The sequence below is a fragment of the Herpailurus yagouaroundi genome, unplaced genomic scaffold, assembly GCF_014898765.1.
Source record: "Herpailurus yagouaroundi ecotype Mexico unplaced genomic scaffold, PumYag 29, whole genome shotgun sequence".
Lineage (NCBI taxonomy): Eukaryota > Metazoa > Chordata > Mammalia > Carnivora > Felidae > Herpailurus > Herpailurus yagouaroundi.
The window spans coordinates 116,160,910-116,182,606 of NW_024412377.1; the positions used below are offsets into that span (position 1 = coordinate 116,160,910).

General features: G+C 36.1%; 1 protein-coding gene across 6 annotated transcripts in view; it reads left to right on the plus strand.

Moving 5' to 3' along the window:
* The window catches only part of SLC38A9 (solute carrier family 38 member 9), an 89,740-nt gene that overhangs the window by 54,869 nt on the left and 13,174 nt on the right, over positions 1-21,697 (plus strand). For all 6 annotated transcript variants that reach the window (XR_005784010.1, XM_040453117.1, XM_040453153.1 and 3 more), the window contains 2 exons: positions 159-266; positions 14,358-14,464. Coding sequence is in view for 5 of the 6 variants with exons in the window: in XM_040453117.1 (XP_040309051.1) it covers positions 159-266; positions 14,358-14,464 (215 nt within the window). In the remaining variant the exon portion in view is untranslated. The remainder of the gene's footprint in view (positions 1-158; positions 267-14,357; positions 14,465-21,697) is intronic.

The following is a 21,697-nucleotide window of genomic DNA, read 5'->3' on the forward strand; positions in this document are numbered from 1 at the left end:
GTTTCTGTTCTTTAGATCACACCTGGGTTTTAGTGGGCATAATCCATGAAGGTAATAATTTTCCAAACTTTGCTGAGAATATAGAAACAAAGCTTAATTTTAAAATAGTCTGTAAAATACACAAAAATGATCAATGGTTTCTGAATTTTTTCTCACAGGCACAGTATCTGTTCTCTATTTGATTTTCCTTGTCACCTTGAAGGCCATTCGCTTGGGATTTCATTTGGAATTTCATTGGTTTATGCAAACAGAATATTTTGTACCAGGTGAGCTGTTTTGGTCAAATAAAGAATCAGTAAATTACAAAAAAATGTGACCTTTAGTTAACTATTGTTAAAGTACTGCTATCATAAAACAAATAGTGGTATTTTTTGAACGAGCACTGTTTATTAATGCTTAATATTAAGCTAAAAACGGGATACAATTGAAATATCTCTGCTTTTCTTTCAGTTAGGAGTAACCAGGGTCTGTTGTCCTTTCTGCTTTAGAGTTGAAGTTCACTGAAGTTATAATGCAATTGAAAAATCAAGAACTCATTTTCTAGACTTTTCTGTGAAAGTACACCCTTAGAATTTCAGAGATTTAGAACCTGGTCAGTGTTAATATATGTAGATAATACTCTTCATTAACATCATTGTTCTCCTCATGGTTTTTTTTAAATTGTTTTTCAGGCTAATTAAGATGATAATTTTAAGTGTTCCCTCCCTCCTTTTTTCTCTCATGGTTATAAATTGGGAATTTCTTAAGTCACTCAAATTTAGAGGATTAGGAAGCAATGAATGGATAATGCTAAATGAGAGAACAGATTAAAAAATAGAAGTGAGTATTATACTAGTCTCCTGGAAACTAATAAAGAGAAAGTAGTACAAAATCCCCTTGTTTAGAGAGACTGCTTTCTTTCCATTCTTCACCTGTTAATTCCGGCAGTCTAGAATTCAAATTTATTTAGTATCTGGTGTTACTCTCTAAAGTCAGCAATTATAATTGTCTACCACTCATTCTATTTCTCTTGTTACAACATTCCTGGGTTTTCCAGGTGTATTGAGTTGGTATTTGTTGAAAGTTGTTTGTTATGGTTACTTGTTTTCAGATCATCTTGGTGCATTAGCTTTGATTTTTTTATTTCTATAAGAAGTTCATAAGTCAGTGTCAATTCGGGATAAAGGAAATAATTGGATCTTGAAAGGCATCCTTCTCTTTCAGTTTGTATTTAAAATTGAACACAGATGAAAATGGCAACATTAAGCTAGTGCTTCCATTCATTGATAAAAATAGTCCAGGATGTTTTTTTCTAAAATTAGATCCATACTGATTTATAGTAAGAGTCTTAGTGATAAATGTTCCTGCTAATGATAGGACATGAGAGAAATATGAATGAAAAAAAGAGTGTAAATATTTAGAAGATGAAAAGGAGAACATATTTAAAAAGAGGTTAAGCCATTTATTTCACTTTTTTTTTTTTTTTTTTGAGAGAGAGAATGAATGGGGAGAGGGAGGGTAGAGGGAGAGAGAGAAAGAATCTCAAGCAGGTTCCACACTCAGTGTAGAGTGTGACCCAGGGCTCTATCCCACAACCCTGGGATCGTGACCCAAGCCGAATCAAGAGTCGGACACATAACCAACTGAGCCACCCAGACATCCCTCACTTAATTTCACTTTTAAATGATATGAAGGGAGAATCATGAGGATTTAAGAGGCTTGTGTTAATATTTATGGTCCTGAAACTGGTTACTTTATCATGATTGAAGAATTTCTTAGGAATGAAAATATAGCATAAATCTTTTTCAGTAAATCCTAATTTAATTAAGAGGGAACTTTGGAAGGTATGACTCTTTACTGTCCTGATGAAGAATTCACATAAACTTGTATTCTGATTGAATCTTTATTTATATACTTTTGTTACTTAAACTTCCTTTCTCAATTTAGTGGATCCCATTACTCTTCTTCCTAGGTAATTAGAAAATAATGAGAAAAAAAAATCTCCTCATGTATTTCATCCCATCCTGCCTGCCTCCAAGACTTTATTTCTGTAGTTATCCCTTCTGTCTTTTTAATCATGTATCATCAAAATTTTCCTTTACTCAGTTATTCCTACCAGAATATAAATCTGTCTTTCAGTCTAAAAACAAAAGCTCATATGACCCTGCATTCCCCTCTAGCTGTTGCTTCCCTTTAAAGAAAAACTCTTTGAAAGTGTTTTCTGTGCTGTTTCTACTTCTCCTTCCATTTTGCCTTGAACTCATGTCTGTTAGGCTTTTGCCCCAGTCACTCCACTGACAACCAATAACTCCTTCTCTTCCTGCTCAACCTATCAGTAGCATGGGCACATCTGGTCACTGCTTCCATCTTGAAACATTTTCTATAGCATGTAGTCACCTGGCTTTATATATTGTCTATATGATGACTAGTCCCAATTTTATATCTCTAGCCCAGATCTCTCCCCTGAGATCCATACTCAAATACCTACCTGCCCCTTCTACATCTCCCCTTGGATGTCCACTGGGTATCTTAAATTGAAATTTATGAAAAACAAATACTTGTTTTATTCCTCATCCACCCCCATCCCTCCAACCTGCTTAACCTGCTCTCCCTGGTTTCTGTAATTCAGAAAGTTGTAGCTCCAGTTTTCCACTTGCTCAGGCCCAAAACTTTGGAGTCATACTTGACTGTTCTTTTTTTTTTCCCCACCCTACATGTCTGCAAAGCATGTCAGCTGTACTTTTAAAATAAATCGAGGGCGCCTGGGTGGCTCAGTCGGTTAAGCGGCCGACTTTGGCTCAGGTCATGATCTCGCGGCCCGTGAGTTCGAGCCCCGCGTCGGGCTCTGTGCTGACAGCTCAGAGCCTGGAGCCTGTTTCAGATTCTGTGTCTCCCTCTATCTGACACTCCCCCGTTCATGCTCTGTCTCTCTCTCAAAAATAAATAAACATTAAAAAAAATTTTTTTAAAGAAAATAAAATAAATCGAGAATCTGACTACTTTTTTTTTTTTTAACGTTTATTCCTTTTTGAGAGACAGAGACGGAGTGTGAGGGAGGAGGGGCAGAGGGAGAGAGACAGAGACAGAATCTGAAGCAGGCTCCAGGCTCCGAGCTGTCAGCACAGCTGTGCGGAGCTCAAACCCACAAATTGTGAGACCATGACCTGAGCCAAAGTCGGACGCCCAACCAACTGAGCCATCCAGGTGCCCCAGAGAATCTAACTACTTCTTACCATTTCCACCAAAAAGAATTGTGTCAAGATGCTAATTTCTCATCTGGATTTTTATAGTAGCCTCTTAACTAGTCTCACCCTTTCTACTCTGTCTCCCCTTCAGTAGTCTTGTTCTACCCCTAGCAGCCAGAGTAATGTTTTTAAAACACAACGTCCATAAGCCTCTAATGGTTTCCCTTCTCATTCAGAATAAAGCAAGTCTTTATCATAGTCTTGGTCCTATATGATCTGACTCCTGGCTTTCTCTCTGCTATCATTCCCTACTACTCTCCTACTTATTTAGTCTACTCCAGCCACACTGTCTTCCCTGCTGTTCCACAAGAATGGCAAGCACGCTTGTGTCCCCAAGTCCTTGCACTGTTAACTGTGTACACAATGCCCTTGTCTTTTCGCAGGTATCCATATGGTAGTATCATTAGAGAGGCCTTCCTTGGCTTCCTGCCCACTCCCACCTCTACCAAATCTTATATGCAAACATTCCTGGTCATCTATATCTTTTAAGTTCTTAATTCTGATACGAATTGGCATATTAAGGGGTATCTGTTTTTCTAATCTATTTGGGTCCTGAGTTTCAGATAGAAAGTAGCAGAAGTTAAGATAACAAACATTTCTAAAAATTTATTTTATTTTATTCTAAAAATTTATTTGTTTCTTAAATTCAGAGATTGAAAGTTCACTTGGTAAGGAATACCTTTATTTTTTTTTAACCTGTGTATCTGTCTCCCTTAAGAAGAATATTAGCTCCTGAGAAAAGAAATGTTTCTTTGTTTTTGTTTTCTATAATTCTTTATTACTATTGTACCCCCAAGGCCTATAATAATTCCAAGGGCATAGTGAGTAGTCACTAAACAATGTTGAATGAATAAATGTGTTTATCCCTACTCCTCCCTAAATGTCATTAAAACAACAGTAAAGAAGTAACAAACAAAGGGGACTGTAGAAGAGACAACAGCAGGCAAGAGATAGCAACAGATTATTAGATGCTGGCAAACTGAAAGATGGTTAGACTGACAGCAAAGTAGACAAAGCTGAAATGTAAGTACCTATAGAGAGGGATTCCACTACAGAGGAAGCCATTTTGAGCTACACATTGAAACCCTCAGTATTTGAAGATTTTTGGGTCACTCACAAAGCAAGAGTAAGGAAAAGGGCCTAAAATGGATAGAATTCCCTGAAAGTTTACATCAGGAGTAGTTGTATTATAAACCCATTTCCTCCTCAACCTAGCAAGAAATGGAAGACTGAATAGTCAGGCTCAGAACTCAGGCTCTCCAAATACAACAAAGGGTGGAAAAAAGGCTCTAGTCTGAAAACAGGGACTAAGCGAAAGTGTATATGCTGAATGGTGAGAAGGTCCTCCCTCCCTGTACCCCTCCAATTCTCTTCTCTTTACTCTTTGGCTCCCAGAATGCTGACAACATAGAATAACAAAGGATTCTCCTCTGTAGAAACTGACAAACCCAAGAGGAAAGACCTAGAGTCTTGGATATTTGGGTTCTCCCAAAAAAATGGCAAGTACCTTGCTTGTATCAGACCATTTAGATCTTTACTAAGTATACATTTTTTTAGTGCTTCACTTTTAAATATTAAACAATAGACGAAGTTCACTAGATATTTGTGGAAAACCTCTTACATGAAAACAAAACTGGGGCAAGAGGGAGGACCTTGAAGGGACAAGAAGAATAAGAGGGAACAAAAGAAAAAACTTTCAAAAAATTACCTTCTCAAAGTGACACAAGATAGTGATATATCCATAAAATAGTATTTGGATGCCAAGGAAGGAAAAAAAGGAGGTACCTTGGTCTTAGAAACCAAAAATATAGTAGATGGGGCGCCTGGGTGGTTCAGTCAGTTAAGTGTCAGACTCTTGATTTTGGCTCAGGTCATGAACTCATGGTCCTGAGATTAAGCCTTGTGTTAGGCTCTGAGCTGAGTGTAGAGTGTACCTAAGATTCTGTCTCCTTCTCCCTTTGCCCCTACCCCACTCTTATGTGCGTGTACACACACACACACACACACACACAAACACACTCTCTCTCTCTCTCAATCTTTCTCTCTCTCTCTCTCTCTCTCTCTCTCTCTCTCTCTCAAAAAAAAAGAAAGGAAAAGAAAAAGAAACCAAAAATATAATGGAAATTAAGAATGCAAAGAAAATTTGGAAGATAAAGCTAACTTCCCAAAATTATATTAGAAATCATGGATGTATGGGAGGAAAAAAGGGAGTGAAGAAGGAGGGAAGGAAGCAAGGAAGGAAAGGAAAGAAGGAAGGAAGGAAAAACAAAAGATAAGAAAATTAGAGCATTAATCCAGGTAGCCCAATAATGAAAAATAGTTCCATGGAACAAAGAATATGAAGGGGGAAGAAATTATCAAAGAAATAATTGAACTTTCCTGCAAACCGAAAAACATGAGTTTCTAGATGTACAGGACCCAAAGTGCCCAGCACTGTGAATGAAACCCATACCAGAGCATATCATCATAAGATTTTAGAACACCACAGATAAAGAGAAGAGCCTGAAAGCTTCTATGGATGAAGGATAGGTCTGTAAAAAAGGTCTGGGTTCAGAATAGTATCAGACTTTAATAACTCCAAAAGCTAGAAAAGTGTCATAAAGGTCTCAGAATAAATTATTTTAACCTAAAATTTCAAATCCTACCATACCCTCACTGAAGTGGTAGAGTACAATAAAGCTATTTTCAGAAAGTAAAGTCTCACAAAATTTTACCTTCCATGCACTCTTTCTCACAAAAAAACTGCAAAATGTGCTCCACCAAAAAGCAGTAAATTGCAAACTCCTCTGAGTGGCAGTGAAGGGATATCCTAGGAAACAGCCATGCAGCAGGCCTAGTGAGCACCCTGCCCAGACCACAGCAGCAGACAGAGCACCCCAGGAAGCAATTTTTCCAAAAGGAAAATGAAATGGAAAAGATTGTTTGATGTGTTGTATGGATAGAGTGGGTAAAGTTTTACCATTCTTCTGGAGAGTTTGGGGAAAAATTAGTGTTAACTAGACAGGCAACCAAAAAGTAAAAACCTCCATATCTCCATAAAAACAAGCCAACAAAAGTATTTTTATATAAGAAAACATAATAATAACTGAATAGTACAGAATAACCATGAAAATTAGAACACTGAATATTGATTTTGTAAAATCAAAATTTGAATTGTGATTATATGGAGGGGTTAGAGATGGGAAAATGTGAGTGATGGTAGTAATAGGAAAGGACTAAAGTCTTCAGGTAGAAAAGCAATGGATTATGTCTAAAATTTAAAAAATAAGGGAAAAGGAATATAAGCATATTAAAAATAAGTTATAATTAGTTACCTCTAGGAAACAAGATTTAGGATGGAAGGTATGAAGCAAGAGAATACTGTTTTTTTGTTGGGAGCCCTGTAATACTATTTAACTTTTAACAATTAGCACACATTTAAGACTGCTGTCAAGAATACATTTTAACAATGAAAACCTATTAAATGGTTTGGAACTGATTTCACAAAGATTTCAGACACTGATATTCAAGGATTATGGGGTGATTGTCTATTTGATAGCAGCATTGTGTTCATATGCAACCAGAAAAAAATAATTTTCTAACTACATATGATTTAAATAGTTTTGTTATTAATGTTATTAGAGGCAGACTACATTCTACCATGCATTCATTGATGCTTAATAATGTCTCCAAACATAATGGAATTTTTCTTTTCATATTTTTAATGTGTAGGCCTTACCATTTTTTTGTTTTTGCTTTTGAACTTTTTATTGAAGCATAACATACACATATAAAAGTGCACAACTCATAAGTATACATCACAAAGAACATACTAGATACCTAGCACCAGATAAAAAACTAGCACTCCAGAAGTCCCATTCAGTATGCCTACCAGCCACTGTCTCCCTACAGTGATAACCACTGTTCTAACTTCTAGCCCTAAAGGGGGTTGTCTGTTGTTTTTTTAACATCACGTAAAAGGAATATAGAACATACATTCTTTTGTGTCTGGCTTCTTCCAATCAACATTGTAGTGTGATACTGATCCATATTATGTCTGTTGTAGTTCATTCATTCTCACTGGTATCTTACTATATAACTATACGCACAATTTGTTTTATCTTTTACTGTTAAGGGACATTTGTCTCCAGTTGTTTAGTATTATGTTTATTGCAGTACTCTATTCTCCTTACATATCTTTGATGAAAATATGCCAGCTTTCTCTTGAGTATTAACCTAGGAGTGGAATTGTGAGGTCAGAGGGCATGCGTATACTCTGCTTTGGTAGATATTACCAAATGGCTTTCCAAAATGGTTGTACATTTAAATGGGTGAAGTGCATATGAATTATATATCAGAAAAACTGTTGAAAAGAATTTCAGGGTGTTTTTCAAATGTTTATTTTAGAGAGAGACAGACAGGATGAGCAGGGGAGGGGCAGAGAGAGGGAAACACAGAATCTGAAGCAGGATCCAGGCTCTGAGCTGTCAGCACAGAGCCTGACACTGGGTTTAAACTCACAGAATACAAGATCATGACCTGGTACAAAGTTGGACACTTAACCGACTGAGCCACCCAGGTGCCCCTCAGGTTTTTAGGAAAGATGCTCAAAAAGAGTTTTTGTTGGCTAATTGGAAAAAGCTGGATATTTATTCTAATTTGACAAACAACACCGGTATCACCTGACATAGTTAGAAAAGGATCAACTAACAAGTTGCTTCAGGAAGCATTTAATGGTAATAGGGGTTGACTGCTTTGAAAGACAGGAAAGATTAGCTATACTGAAGAGAGCTTATTGAAAACTAATAGATCTTAGCAAAAAGCAAAATCAGTTTGAAGAACAATTTAAAATCAAATTTTGACCACTGATAACAGCTGAAGTCCTTTATTCTGAATAGAAATTAATGCCTCTGATTATGAGTCATACATTGTCAAAAAAGACATGGCTCACCGCCCTCCAGGAGCTTACAGTTGAGCAGTAAGACCAGTTTGTGAATTAATGATTATAATGCAGAGATATATAAAAGAGACATAATAATATAGAGAAATTTCATGTAAATAAGAATTAGAAATCAGGGGCACCTGAGGGTGGCTCAGTCAGTTGAACATCTGATTTTTGAGTTTGGCCTAGGCCATGATCCAGGGTCGTGGGATCAAGCCCCGAGTCATGCTTTGCTCTCTCTTTCTCCCTCTGCCCCTCTCCCCCACTTGCTCTCTCTCTCTAATAATAAGAATAATAATAAAGAATTAGAAATTAGATATGGGTTCTAAACAGAGAATGTTTTAAGGGCCAAGGAGTTATTTAAATGAAGAATTGGAGGACGGGGTGTATTCCACGTCAACAGAACAACATGTTTAAGCAATAGCTAAGGCCTGAGACAACATGACCCATTTAGGAAATTACAAGAATTTGGGAGGCTGCAGTGAAAGAATACTTGTTGGGGAAGTGACTGGAGATAAGGATAAAGAGGCAAAGCCCAATTATGAAGAGCTTTCTATTTAACTTAAAAATAACTTTAGTGGCTCAAACCATCTTTCTGTTTTATTTAAGGTTGGCTGAAGTAGGAGATAGTCCTCTATGTCTCCAGGAGGTCAGTAAGGTAGAGGAAAAGTAGTCATATAATTCCCTGCCTAAACATAGGATTCATAATGGAGCTGCTCCAGTCAAATTACTACTACTACTACTACTATTAATAATAATAATAATAATAATAATAATTAAAGCTGAGGTCAGAGCTGCTATAGCCTCATTTATTCCCTCTCTCTGAATCAACAATATGTAGAAAAGCAGTGTTAATGAAAACACTGTCAGAACCTGGGGATATAGCTAAAGTACTGCTGAGGTGATAATTCACAGCTGGGTGATGAGTGATCTAGTTTGTATATTGTTGGCTCCTTTGACATAAATGAATTGACCATAAATGTGTGGATATACTTCTGGGGACTCTTTTCTGTTCCATTGATCTCTTTGTCTCTTTTTTTCCAGTACCATACTGTTTTGATTACTGTAGCTTTGTCCTGTAGTTTGAATCTGAGATTGTGATGCCTTCAGCTTTATTTTTCCTCAAGACTGCTTTGGCTTGGGGGTCTTTTGTGGTGTCATATACATTTTAGGATTGTTTGTTCTATTTCTGTGAATAATGCCATTGGAATTTTAATAGGGATTACACTGAATTGCTTTAGGTGGCATGCGTATTTTAACAATAATAATTCTTCAAATACATGGAGATGGCATATCTTTCCATTTATTTCCATTTGTGTCTTCTTCAATTTCTTTCATTACTCTCAGTTTTACCTTATAGGCCTTTCACCTCTTTGGTTAAATTTATTCTTAAGTACTTTATTCTTTTTGATGCTATTGTAAATGTGATTGTTTCCTTAATTTCTCTTTCTAATGGTTCATTGTTAGTGTATAGAAGTACAACATGGGTGCCTGGGTAGCTCAGAGTGCGACTTCAGCTCAAGGCATGATCTCGTGGTTCATGAGTTTGAGCCCCACATCGGGCTCTGCATTGCGCTAACAGTGCAAAACCTGCTTAGGATTCTCTGTATCCCTCTCTCTCTGCCCCTCCCCCACTCGCACTGTCTTTCTTAAAAATAAAGAAATATAAGCTTAAGAAAAGAAGAAATGCAACAGGTTTTTGTGTGTTGATTTTGTATCCTGAAATTTTACTGAATTTATTTCTTAGTTCTAACAGTTCTTGGGTGGAGTCTTTAGAGTATTCTATAGGCAATATACTGTCATCTGCAAATAGGGACACTTTTACTTCTTCCTTCCTGATTTGGGTGCCTTTTATTTCTTTTTCTTGTTTAATTGCTGTGGCTAGGATTTCTAGTACTATGCTGAATAAGAATGGTGAGAGTGAGTATCCTTGTCTTGTTCCTAATCTTTGTGAGCAAGATTTCAGCTTTTCATTGTTGAGTATGATGTTGGTCATGCCCTTTATTACACTGATGTACATTCCCTCCATACCCAGTTTGTTGAGAGTGTTTATCATAAATCGATGTTGAAATTTGTAAAATGCTTCTTCTGCATCCATTGAGATGACCATATGATTTTTTATCCCTCGTTTTATTAATGTGGGGTATTAACTGATTGATTTGTAGATGTTGAACTCTCCTTGCATCCCTCAAATAAATCCCACTTAATCGTGCTATATTATTCTTTTAATGTATTATTGAAAACAGTTTGCTAATGTTTTGTTGAGGATTTTTGCATCTGTGTTCATCACGGATACTGGCCTGTAATTTTCTTGTAGTGTCCTTGTCTGGATTTGATATCAGGGTAATATTGCCCTCATAAAGTGAGTTTACAAGTGTTCCCTCTTTTATTTTTTGGAAGAGTTTAAAAAGGATTAGTATTAATTCTTCTTCAAATATTTGGTAGAAATCACCAGTGAAGACATCTGGTCCTGCCTAGACTTACTTGTCTTTATTGAGAGATTTTTTATTACTGATTCAATCTCCTCAGTAGAAACTGGTGTGTTCATATTTTCTATTTATGATTCAGTCTTGGTAGTTTGTATGTTTCTAATAATGTATTAATTTCTTCTAAATTGTCTAATTTGTTGGTGTGTATTTGTTTACAGTAGTCTCTTATAGATTTTTATTACTGTAGTATCACTTGTGAAGTCTTCTCTTTCATTTATGTTTTTTTTAATTTTTAAATTTTATTTTTGGAGAGAGAGAGAGAGAGAGAGCACATGAATGGGAGAGAGGGGCAAAGGGAGAGAAAGAGAGAGAATTCCAAGTGGGCTCCACACCCAATTTAGGGCTCAATCCCATGACCCCGAGATCATGACCTGAACCAAAATCAAAAGCCAGACAGTCAACTGACTGAGCCCCCCAGGTGCCCCTATTTATAATTTAAGTCCTCTTTTTTTTTTCTTGTTTAATACAGCTAAAGGTTTGTCTGTTTTGTTTATCTTTAAAAAAAAAAAAAACAGCTCTTAATTTTATTGATCTTTTCTGTTGTCTATTTAGTGTCCATTTCATTTATTTCTGCTCTCCTCTCATTTCTACCCTCTTATTTTTACTTTCTACTACAACTGAGGTTAATTTGTTCTTTTTTCTTATTATTACTTGAGGTATAAAGTTGGGTTGTTTATTTGAGCTCTTGTTTTCTAATGTAGATGTTTATTACTATAATTTTCCCTCTTAGAACTGTTTTTGCTTCATCTTTTAAGTTTTGATATATTGTGTTTCCATTTTCATTTGTCTCAAGATATTGATATCTCTTTTGATCCCTTCTTTGGCTCATTGGTTGTTCAGTAACATGTTATTTAATCTCCACATTTGTGAATTTTCCATTTTTTTTTTCCTGTAATTGATTTCTAGTTTCATACCATCATTGGAAAAGATGCTTGGTATGATTTCAAGCCTCTTGAATTTGAGATATGTTTTATAGGCTAACATGTGATGTATCCTGGAGATGTTCCATGTGCATTTGAGAATAATGTGTATTCTGTTATTGGATGGAATGTTCTGGAAATGTCTGTTAAGTACATCTGGTGTAATATGTCATTTAAATCCAATATTTCCTTTTTGATTTTCTCTCTGGATTATCTATTCAGTGTTGAAAGTGTAGTATTGAAATCTTACACTTTTATTGTATTATTATCTATTGGGGGGGGGGGGGGGGGGGGGAGGGCGGGGGGGGTGTCCTGTATATGTTTAGGTGTTTTTATGTTGGGAGCATAAATATTTGCAAATGTTATACCTTCTTGATGAGTTGATCCCTTTATTATTATATAATGACCTTCTTTGTTTCTTATTACAGTCTTAGATTTAAAGTCTATTTTGTCAGATATACATATAGCCCTGCTTTCTTTTGGTTTACATTTGCATGGAATATCTTTTTCCATCCCATCACTTTCATTCTATTTGTATGCTTAATGCTGAAGTGAGTCTTTTGGAGGCAGCCTCTGGTTGGGTCTTATTTTATCCATTCAGCCACTCTGTGTCTTTTGGTTGGAGAATTTAGTCCATTTACATTTAAAATAATTATTGATAGGTGTAGACTTAATACTGCCATTTTATTAATCGATTTCTGGTTGTTTTGTAATTTCTTTGTTTCTTTCTCTTTTGCTCTCTTCCTTTGTGATTTGACGACTTTGAATTTTTACCGAAGAGTTTTTCTATTGTTTCTCTGCAAAGAATATGGTCATGTGAATAATATTTTATCATCTTTCTAAAAATGGTACCTCTATTACTATTACATAAATATAATGCTGACTGTTGATCTGAAGTGATGAGGTTATCCTTGAATGCACAATTTATTAAGAGTTGATTTTGGGGGAGGGTGCCTGGCTGGTTAAGTCAATAGGGTGTGCAACTCTTGATCTCCGTGTTGTAAGTTTGAGCTCCACGTTGAGTGTAGACTACTTAAAAATCTAAAAAACTTTTTTTTTTTTTTAATTTTTTTTTTCAACGTTTATTTATTTTTGGGACAGAAAGAGACAGAGCATGAACAGGGGAGGAGCAGAGAGAGAGGGAGACACAGAATCGGAAACAGGCTCCAGGCTCTGAGCCATCAGCCCAGAGCCTGACGCGGGGCTCGAACTCCCAGACCGCGAGATCGTGACCTGGCTGAAGTCGGACGCTTAACCGACTGCGCCACCCAGGCGCCCCTAAAAAACTTTTTTAAAAAGCTGATTTTTTTAAAGCAGAAGTTGGAGTTACCTCCACATTTTATTTTATTGGTTACATGTAAAAAATTTTAAAGATTACAGGCAGTAAAGGGGAGAATTTTCTTAAGAAAAATATACTTGGAATTGTTTCCACAAATAAAAATTCAGATAAAAGATAACAGACCAACAAAAACTTAACAGAAAACTAAAGTGTATAATTTTTAATATCTTACATCTTGATTTCTTTTAGAAGCTAGTGCTTAATTCTTATTTTCTTTCCTAAAATATTATGGCAAAAAGTCAGTAGACTTTCTTTTCTTGTTTCTACTTTTTACACAAGGAATCTCCCCAAGATGACTTGTTCTCCACTTTGTCACCTACTCTGTCCAGATCTAGCACTGTTTTCATGTAAATCAAGGCCTTATTCCCCCTTACAGCATTTTTTTTCATTTTTGCGTTAGTAGACCTCAAAGACAGAAAATAACAATGCTTTTGAAATATTGTCTTATTGTTCTTATTTCATCGTAACTTTGGACTTATTGTAGAAAATTAAGAGAATATAGGTAAGTGTTTAATTTAAAATAAGTCCCACTAGTCATGGGGTGGCTCACTTGTTTGGGCATCCGACTCTTGATTTCACCTCAAGTCACGATTTCATGGTTCGTGAGTTCAAGCCCCATGTTGGGCCATGTGCTGACAGCATGGAGCCTGCTTGGGATTCTCTCTCTCCCTCTCTTTATGTCCCTCTGCCACTTGTGCGCTCTCTCTCTCTCTCTCTCTCTCTCTCTCTCAAAGTAAATAAATATTTAAAAAATAAAATAAATCCCATTAGTCAGAAGTAACCACTATTTAAATTTTTGTGATTATCTCTCCATTTTTTTCTATGCATATATATATACATATATATGCACACAAAATATTTTAAACAAATGTAAAATCATACTATGCATGCTACTTAAATCATGTACATTTGCCTTGGTGTTAAATAATTATCTAGAACATAATTCATACATACTGTATACCATTGAGCAACTGTATCATAGTTTAACCATTCCCCTCTCTGTAGACATTTAAATTATTTCTAGCATTTTTAAGCAATGCTTTTTTAGATTAGCCTTTGAAAAATTTTAGATGACTAATTCTCCCTTTTCTGATTCATTTTCTAAAAGTGTTTTTCTGACAGATTCAAATATTAGAAGAGGAAGACCTTTAGAGTTAGACCTAAAATTGAATCCTGCTTCACCACACAGGTTTGAGGTTGTGTGACCTCAAACAGGAATATCTGATATAAGGTACCCTCACAGAGTAGTCTTCTCTTGATTCCTTTTTTTGTTTTGTTTTGTTTTCAAGTACTTTGCTCAAGTATTATGCTAGTCTTGAGGAACTTTGTAAAGGCATTTTAATGTTATTATTCCCTGGATAAGGCAAAGACAACTAATTTTTCATAATCAACTTTTGGCCACTAACATTCATTTTCTACTTGTCAGTTTTAATGTGGGTTTTTTCCACTCTCTTTTTCTCCTAGAGATAAGATTTCAGTTTCCACAGCTGACTGGAGTGCTTACCCTTGCTTTCTTTATTCATAATTGTATTATCACACTCTTGAAGAACAACAAGAATCAAGAAAATAATGTGAGTAATTGTCAGAGGAATTACATTTTGTTATTGGATCTTAATTCTTAAATTTAAACCATAGAGCAGTGGTCTGAGCAAACTTTTTCTGTAAATGTTTTGATGGTAAATATGTTAGGCCTTATGGGCCATACAGTCTTTGTTACAACTACCTAACCCTGCTGCTATGTGATGAAAATAACCACAAACAATATTTAAGCAAATGGATGGTGGCCATGTTTCAAGAAAACTTTATTTACAAAAACAAACAGTGGGCCAGATTTCATCATGGACCATATTTTGTCAACTCCTGCTGTAGAGTAATTACTAAAAAAATAAAGAGGCATAGGTAATAGCCAACAGTGGTGATAAAGTCTTTTTTATCTAAAAGATCATGGAAAAAATGAAACAAAGAATAGGTGGGACAAATGGAAAACAAATAGCAAGATAATAGATTTAAACCCAGCTGTTGGCAATAACTTTAAATATAAATGGTGTAAATGCTGCAATGAACGGATAACAGACTGGGGATGCCTAGGTGGCTCAGTCACTTAAGCATCTAACCTTTGATTTCAGGTCAGGTCACGATCTCATGGTTCATGAGTTCGAGTTCCACATTGGGCTCTGTGCCGACAGTGCAGACCCTGCTTGGGACTCTGTCTCTGCCTTTCTCTCTCGGTCTCTCAAAATAAGTAAAAACTTAAATATACATACATACATATATGTGTGTGTGTGTGTGTATAATATATATATGTGTGTGTGTGTGTGTGTGTGTGTGTGTGTGTGTGTGTATGTATATATATTACACCAAACTGATTAAAATACAAGACCTAACTACAGTTGACCTTGAACAGGGGTTAAATAAAGAGTGCTGACAGCTACACCCTCCACCGCCATAGTCGTAAACTTGTATATAACTTTTCCCCAGAGCTTAATTGCTAATAGCCTACTGTTGACCAGAAACTTCATTGATAACATAGTTGATAAACACCTATTTTATATGTATTATGTATTTTATACTGTATTCTTATAATAAAGTAAGCTAGAGAAAGGAAAATGTTACTAAGAAAATCATAAGGAAGAGAAAATACATTTATATTACTGAACTGAAACTGTTGGAAAAAATCTACATATAAGTGGACGTATGTAGTTCAAACCCCTGTTCCATGGTCAACTGTATGTGTTGTCTGGAAGAAACTTAGTTTAAATATAAAGATATGCCATGCAGACACTAGACATAAAAAAGGCAGGGTAGGGGCGCCTGGGTGGCGCAGTCGGTTAAGCGTCCGACTTCAGCCAGGTCACGATCTCGTGGTCCGTGAGTTCGAGCCCCGCGTCGGGCTCTGGGCTGATGGCTCAGAGCCTGGAGCCTGTTTCCGATTCTGTGTCTCCCTCTTTCTCTGCCCCTCCCCCGTTCATGCTCTGTCTCTCTCTGTCCCAAAAATAAATAAACGTTGAAAAAAAAAAAAAATTAAAAAAAAAAAAAAAGGCAGGGTAACTGTTTTAATATCAGACAAAGTCAACTTCAGAACAAGGAGTATTGCTGGAGATAAAGAGCAACATTACATAATGATCTTTAGGGATCAGTTCATCAAGAAAACATAGTAATCATAAATATGTATGTACCCAGTGACAGAGCCTCCAAATAAATGGAGCAACTGTCAAAACAGAAAGGAGAAGTAGACAAATCTGCAATTATAATTGGAGATTTCATTACCCCTCCCTTAATAATTGATAGAATAGAAAATAAATAAGAATATAAAAAGCCAAAACAGTATTAACCTACTTGATGTAATTAGCGTTTATAAAGGTCTTCTCTCAAGCAACAACTCAATGCACATTCGTTTCAAATGTTCATAGAACATACAACATAGACTATATGCTAGGAAATTGAATAAATCTCAATAAATTTAAAAAGATTGAAATCATACCAAGTAAGTTCTTTGACCACATTGAAGTGAATTTAAAAATCACTAACAGAAAGAAATTTCGAAAATTGACTAAATACATGGAAATTAAATAACAGCTTCCTAAGTAAGCAATGAGTCAAAGAAGAAATCACAAGGAAAATTGGAAAATACTTTGAGATTACTGAAAATGAAGGTACAACATAGCAAAACTAATGGGATGCAGCCAAAGCAGTGCTTAAAGGGAAATTTATTGCTATAAATATCTACATTAAACAAGAAGAAAGATCTCAAATCAATAACCTAACCTCTACCTTACGATAGTGAAGAAGAGCGAACTGAACCCAAAGTAAGCAGAAGTTAAGGAGTTACTTGTGGCCTTGTCTGCAGATTTTGAACTCAGTTTGATGGCTTCTAACCATGTAAATGAAAACCATGGTGAAGCTCTATTAGAGGCCTATATAATTGTTACTGAAATAAAAAGGAAGAAGAGTTCACTGTGCCTGGGAATTCTGAGAAGGCTTCAAGTAATGTTTGGCAGGGTCATTTTGAAGCAAAAATCCTAAGTAGCAGGAAGTTAGTTCTCAAATTAGAGCAAGAATATAAGTCAGGGTCTCCCATTTTCATGTTTACTATTAACTGGTAATACATCTGGCATATTGCCTGTAAATGGGATTGAGTAAATCTAGATTTTCCAAACTTTCTAATTTGGTGACCTTCAATTTTTTTTGATATGTAAAAATAGTATTATGTGATACCTGCCTCTCAGGGTTTTAATCACAATTAAACATTATAAAATAGGAAAAGTATTTAACATGCTGTGGTGTACAGTAGGAGCTAGAAATTTTTTGTTTCTGTGCCCCTCCTTCTTTTTCTCCTGACATTACATACCGTGGATCTCTCAGCTAACAGGGGAAAGTATTTTCCCATTCAGAGTCTTTCCAGTACTTTAAAACTTGTTTTGTAATGAGAACATATTAATTCTTCCTATAATGTTAATAGGGTAGATCCCCAGGAAATATATAATCGAACCATGTCAATTCGTTCTTTATATATTCTCTCATCACTGAACTAGATTTTAATTTTAAAACTGACTTTTCACCAAGGGTTCATAGTAATACAAGAAAGTCATGTGTAGAATGTTGCTTCATTGTTTAATAAGAACCATAATTGGGATATTCTTTATTAAATTGCTTACCATCTTTCATGCACGGGCTGTAGAGAATTATTTCTTTGTGTTCAAGACTAGGAAAAGTTTCTCCTAATGAACTCATTATTTGACAAGGATCATATAACTACTCTTGTTTCTGTTTTTGCCATGACTTTTGGAAAACTTAAGAATTATCATTTGGTATACCTTTTCTTAGACACAACTTACTTTTAGAGTTTTTATCTTTCCTCTCACATTAGATTTAGTTTTTATCTTGAAAATGTTTAGTCTCATTATACATATACTTTTGTCATAAACAGTTTTAAATCTTCCAAGGGAATAGGAAAAATAATCTTACTTATCTAAGCAAGTATTTGGAACTTTAGGATATAAGGGGAAATTGAATATATATTTTTAAAGTTCTCTACTTTTAAATCCCTTCCTTCTTCTTCACAAGTTCCCAGACTAATTGCCACTTGAACAAAGCTACCTACTCCAAGTTTTAGGAAGTTTATAAATATATGTGTAAAATATCTGCTTCAACTCTGCAGGAAATCTGTATATCTCATTAACAGTATGTTCCTTGGTGCTCACTAAGTCACGTATCTATACTAATCAACTCTTCTCACACCAACTTAGACTAAGTGCCCTAGAAACCCACTTGGTGAGGTGTAGAATTCTCATGTATTGGATCATTCTATCCATAAGGCTGTGCTTCTCAAGACTTTACCACTAAAGTCTCCTAATGACAGAAAATACCTTGTATACCTGGGAATCTGTTGGTGAAGAACACAACTTCAACAAATTCTCATGTTTAATTTTAAGCATGCATGTACATTTTTATTGTACTCTAAATTATTTTGTCTTACTAGAAAATCTTAAAATCATGAGTTAAGTTATAAACAGACCTCACTTTATACACTTCCTATATGCATGACTTATAGTTACTTTGGTTTAGTTAAATTACCTCAGTCCCCCTAACAACATGGTTCAAATTCCAATTACCACAGGATTTGAACTATGAATACTTACATAAACTAGTAGCTACCTGCCTTTCAGTTCACAAATCACTACTGAAATAACAGGCATATGTCATGATTCATTACCATTCACATCACTTCTCTCAGAGTCTGTCAGAGATTGGTCACCACACATCTCTAATTCACTTTACACACAGACTGCCAAGCGGATGGTTCAGTTGCCCCCTTGTAACCTGGTCATAAATCCAGATAATATTTTACAAAAATGGAAAATTGAGAGAGGGAATTGGCCAAAAAAGGTGAAAGTGCAATAATGAACACAAAGTGATAATACTGGAAATACAATTTGAATGAAACATAGATGGAGTCATAAAGGAAACATCCGCTTGTGGAAAGGTAGACACTGCTGCCAGTTGAGACCCTCCAGATGGGCAGTCAGAGGAACTTGGGGAAGATGAACCTCTCAACGTGAATGAAGGAAATGGTTGTGATGAGAAGAACGAAGTTGTTCCCGAGGAAGTGACACCAGCAGAAAACTTCACACTGAAAGAATTCTGAGATACTTCACCAACTTTGAAAACACAAAGGATGAAATGGTGGAAAGCATTGCAACCTTAGAAGGAAGGAATATGACAATTCACTAAGGTGTGGAAAAGATGGTTGTTGTAGATTGTAATTATACTATGAGAAGGAGGAAACAGTTCAAACTGTCCTTGGTAAGTTTTTACAAATAAATAAAACACTTTAATTCTCATTGTTTCTGATGTTTTAAAATAGTATATTAAATAAATAGTACTTTTACTATCTTTTTCATTTCCTTTTACATTTGTAACCAACGGAGTTTTTAATGTTTTGACAAAAGTTGTTAAAGATCATGGAACAATCATAATTTTTTCATAGATTATTGTGATTGCAGTGTACTTTTTTTTAACATCTGATAATTTATTTCTTTATTTTTTATGTTTTATTTTTATTTTTGAGAGGGAGTGAGAGGGCAAGTGAGCAAGAGGCAGAGAGAAGGAGAGAGAGAGAGAGAGAGAGAGAGAATCCCACAATGGGGGGCGGTATGGAGAGGGAGAGAGAGAAGCGGGGCTCACCCAAAGCAGGGCTTGACCTCACCTAATGTGGGACTTGAGATCATGACCTGAGCCACTGTCAGATGCTTAATGACTAAGCCACTCAGGCGCCCAACAACTGATAATTTATTGAAATCATTGGTGTCAGTATCTACAATAGTGACTTTGACCACTTGATATTTAATAGTATCTGAAGGGCTAAATAATCTCAGAAGGACTGTGCAAGTCAGTGAGTGGCTTATGGATCCTCGTCTGGAAACGACTTTGGAAAATCTTAGGAATCTTAGTACCTTCAGCTCAAGGAGTTTTTCTTGTAGTGACTCTCAGAGTCCTGGTAGGCCTCTAAAGTGGTTCTTTGATATTCTTTTCCTTTGTGCCTCAGATCGAGTCAGCATGAAGCTTCTCCAGGGAATATACATTGTGGCTGATTAGGGTAATTCATATTCGATTAATTCCCACCTCAGGTTTTTTGGGAGTCTTTCCAGTGTCTGTAAGCCATGGCTGCAGTGCACAACTTACGGACTACTTGTTCCTGGGCGAGAGCGAACAGCGGTAAGACAGGAGCAGGTGGACCCCAGCTGTGCTGCAAGCTGCCACCACATCTTCCTCAAAAAGGTGTCCAGGCAGATTTAGTCTCATCCTACTGTGAAAAGACAGGACAGCCTATACTTAGCTTTGCATTTCCTAAAACTCTTATGTAGAATTGCTTTTCTGGAAATGCACACCAGTGTATCTAGAGGTGAGCATTCCCCAGTGGGAGAAACTCAGGACTGCTCAGAGAGATAGACTCAGTTCATGGTTTCCCAAGGATTATAGAAGAGTTTCTGCCTTTCCTAGTGGAACACTCAGTGGGCCTCAAAAATCTGTTTTTTTATGTAAATACCATAAAATGAGTTCTTGTTTCTGCCGAGTTTTGGGACTAGCACTTTGTAGAACTAGTATGTGAGGTTCAGCTGATAATATTTGACTCAAGTTTTATCCTTTGTAGGAAATATTTTAAAAAGTAAAAGCTTAAAAGTTTAAATGGTCGATGGTTTCTTACTGTCTTAATTGAAACTATGGTATGAAATGTGGTCTAGCTTTCAAAAAATCAGACTTCATGTTAACTTCTTAAAATGTTAGTAACTACTAACGATAAACATTTGTGAAGCACTTGGTACCAACAAAATTCTAAACACTTTAAATACATGTAAATATTATATACTCTCCTTTTGATTATACTGAAATTAGCTTATATATTTGCATAAGCTAAGCTAAATGGGTACTGTGTTCTGAGAAAAAATTGGTCATTTGGTTTATTTAATGACTATACTTTTCAGTGGGTTTCAGTAAGGAATTTAACTCCTAGAAGTCCTGTTAATATTATGATTTATTTTCTTGAGATTTAAGCCAGAAAATGTGAAGCTTGTCAGGGACTCTGACTTGTTAGTATTAATATTATGTTAGTCATTCAGAGCTCAGTAAACAAAGGGTTGAAAGTAGAGAAGAAGGGGACTCTTGGGTGGCTTGGTTGGTTGAGCATCTGACTTCGGCTCAGGTGATGATCTAACCGTTCCCAAGTTTGAGACCTGTGTAGGGCTCTATGCTGACAGCTCAGAGCCTAGAGCCTATTTCAGATTCTGTATCTCCCTCTCTGTCTCTGTCCCCTCCCCCGCTAATGCTCTGTCTCTCTCTCTCTCTCTCAAATAATAAACATTAAAAAAAAAATTTTAGGGGCGCCTGGGTGGCGCGGTCGGTTAAGCGTCCGACTTCAGCCAGGTCACGATCTCGCGGTCCGTGAGTTTGAGCCCCACGTCAGGCTCTGGGCGGATGGCTCAGAGCCTGGAGCCTGTTTCCGATTCTGTGTCTCCCTCTCTCTCTGCCCCTCCCCCGTTCATGCTCTGTCTCTCTCTGTCCCAAAAATAAATAAACGTTGAAAAAAAAATAAAAAAAATAATTTTTAATAAAAGAAAGAGAAGAAGACAAAAGAATAAAAGGGCCTCATTTTGTTCTGTATAAACTACAGTCGGACTTGGATGCAAAGACATTTGTGAAGGAGAGCAATGAGGCTCCTAAACAGGTGTAATGATCAGATTTTTCAGGTTTGTTAAGTTTGATTTAATTTCATGGTTTTTTTTCACTAAACATAATTTTTTTTATGT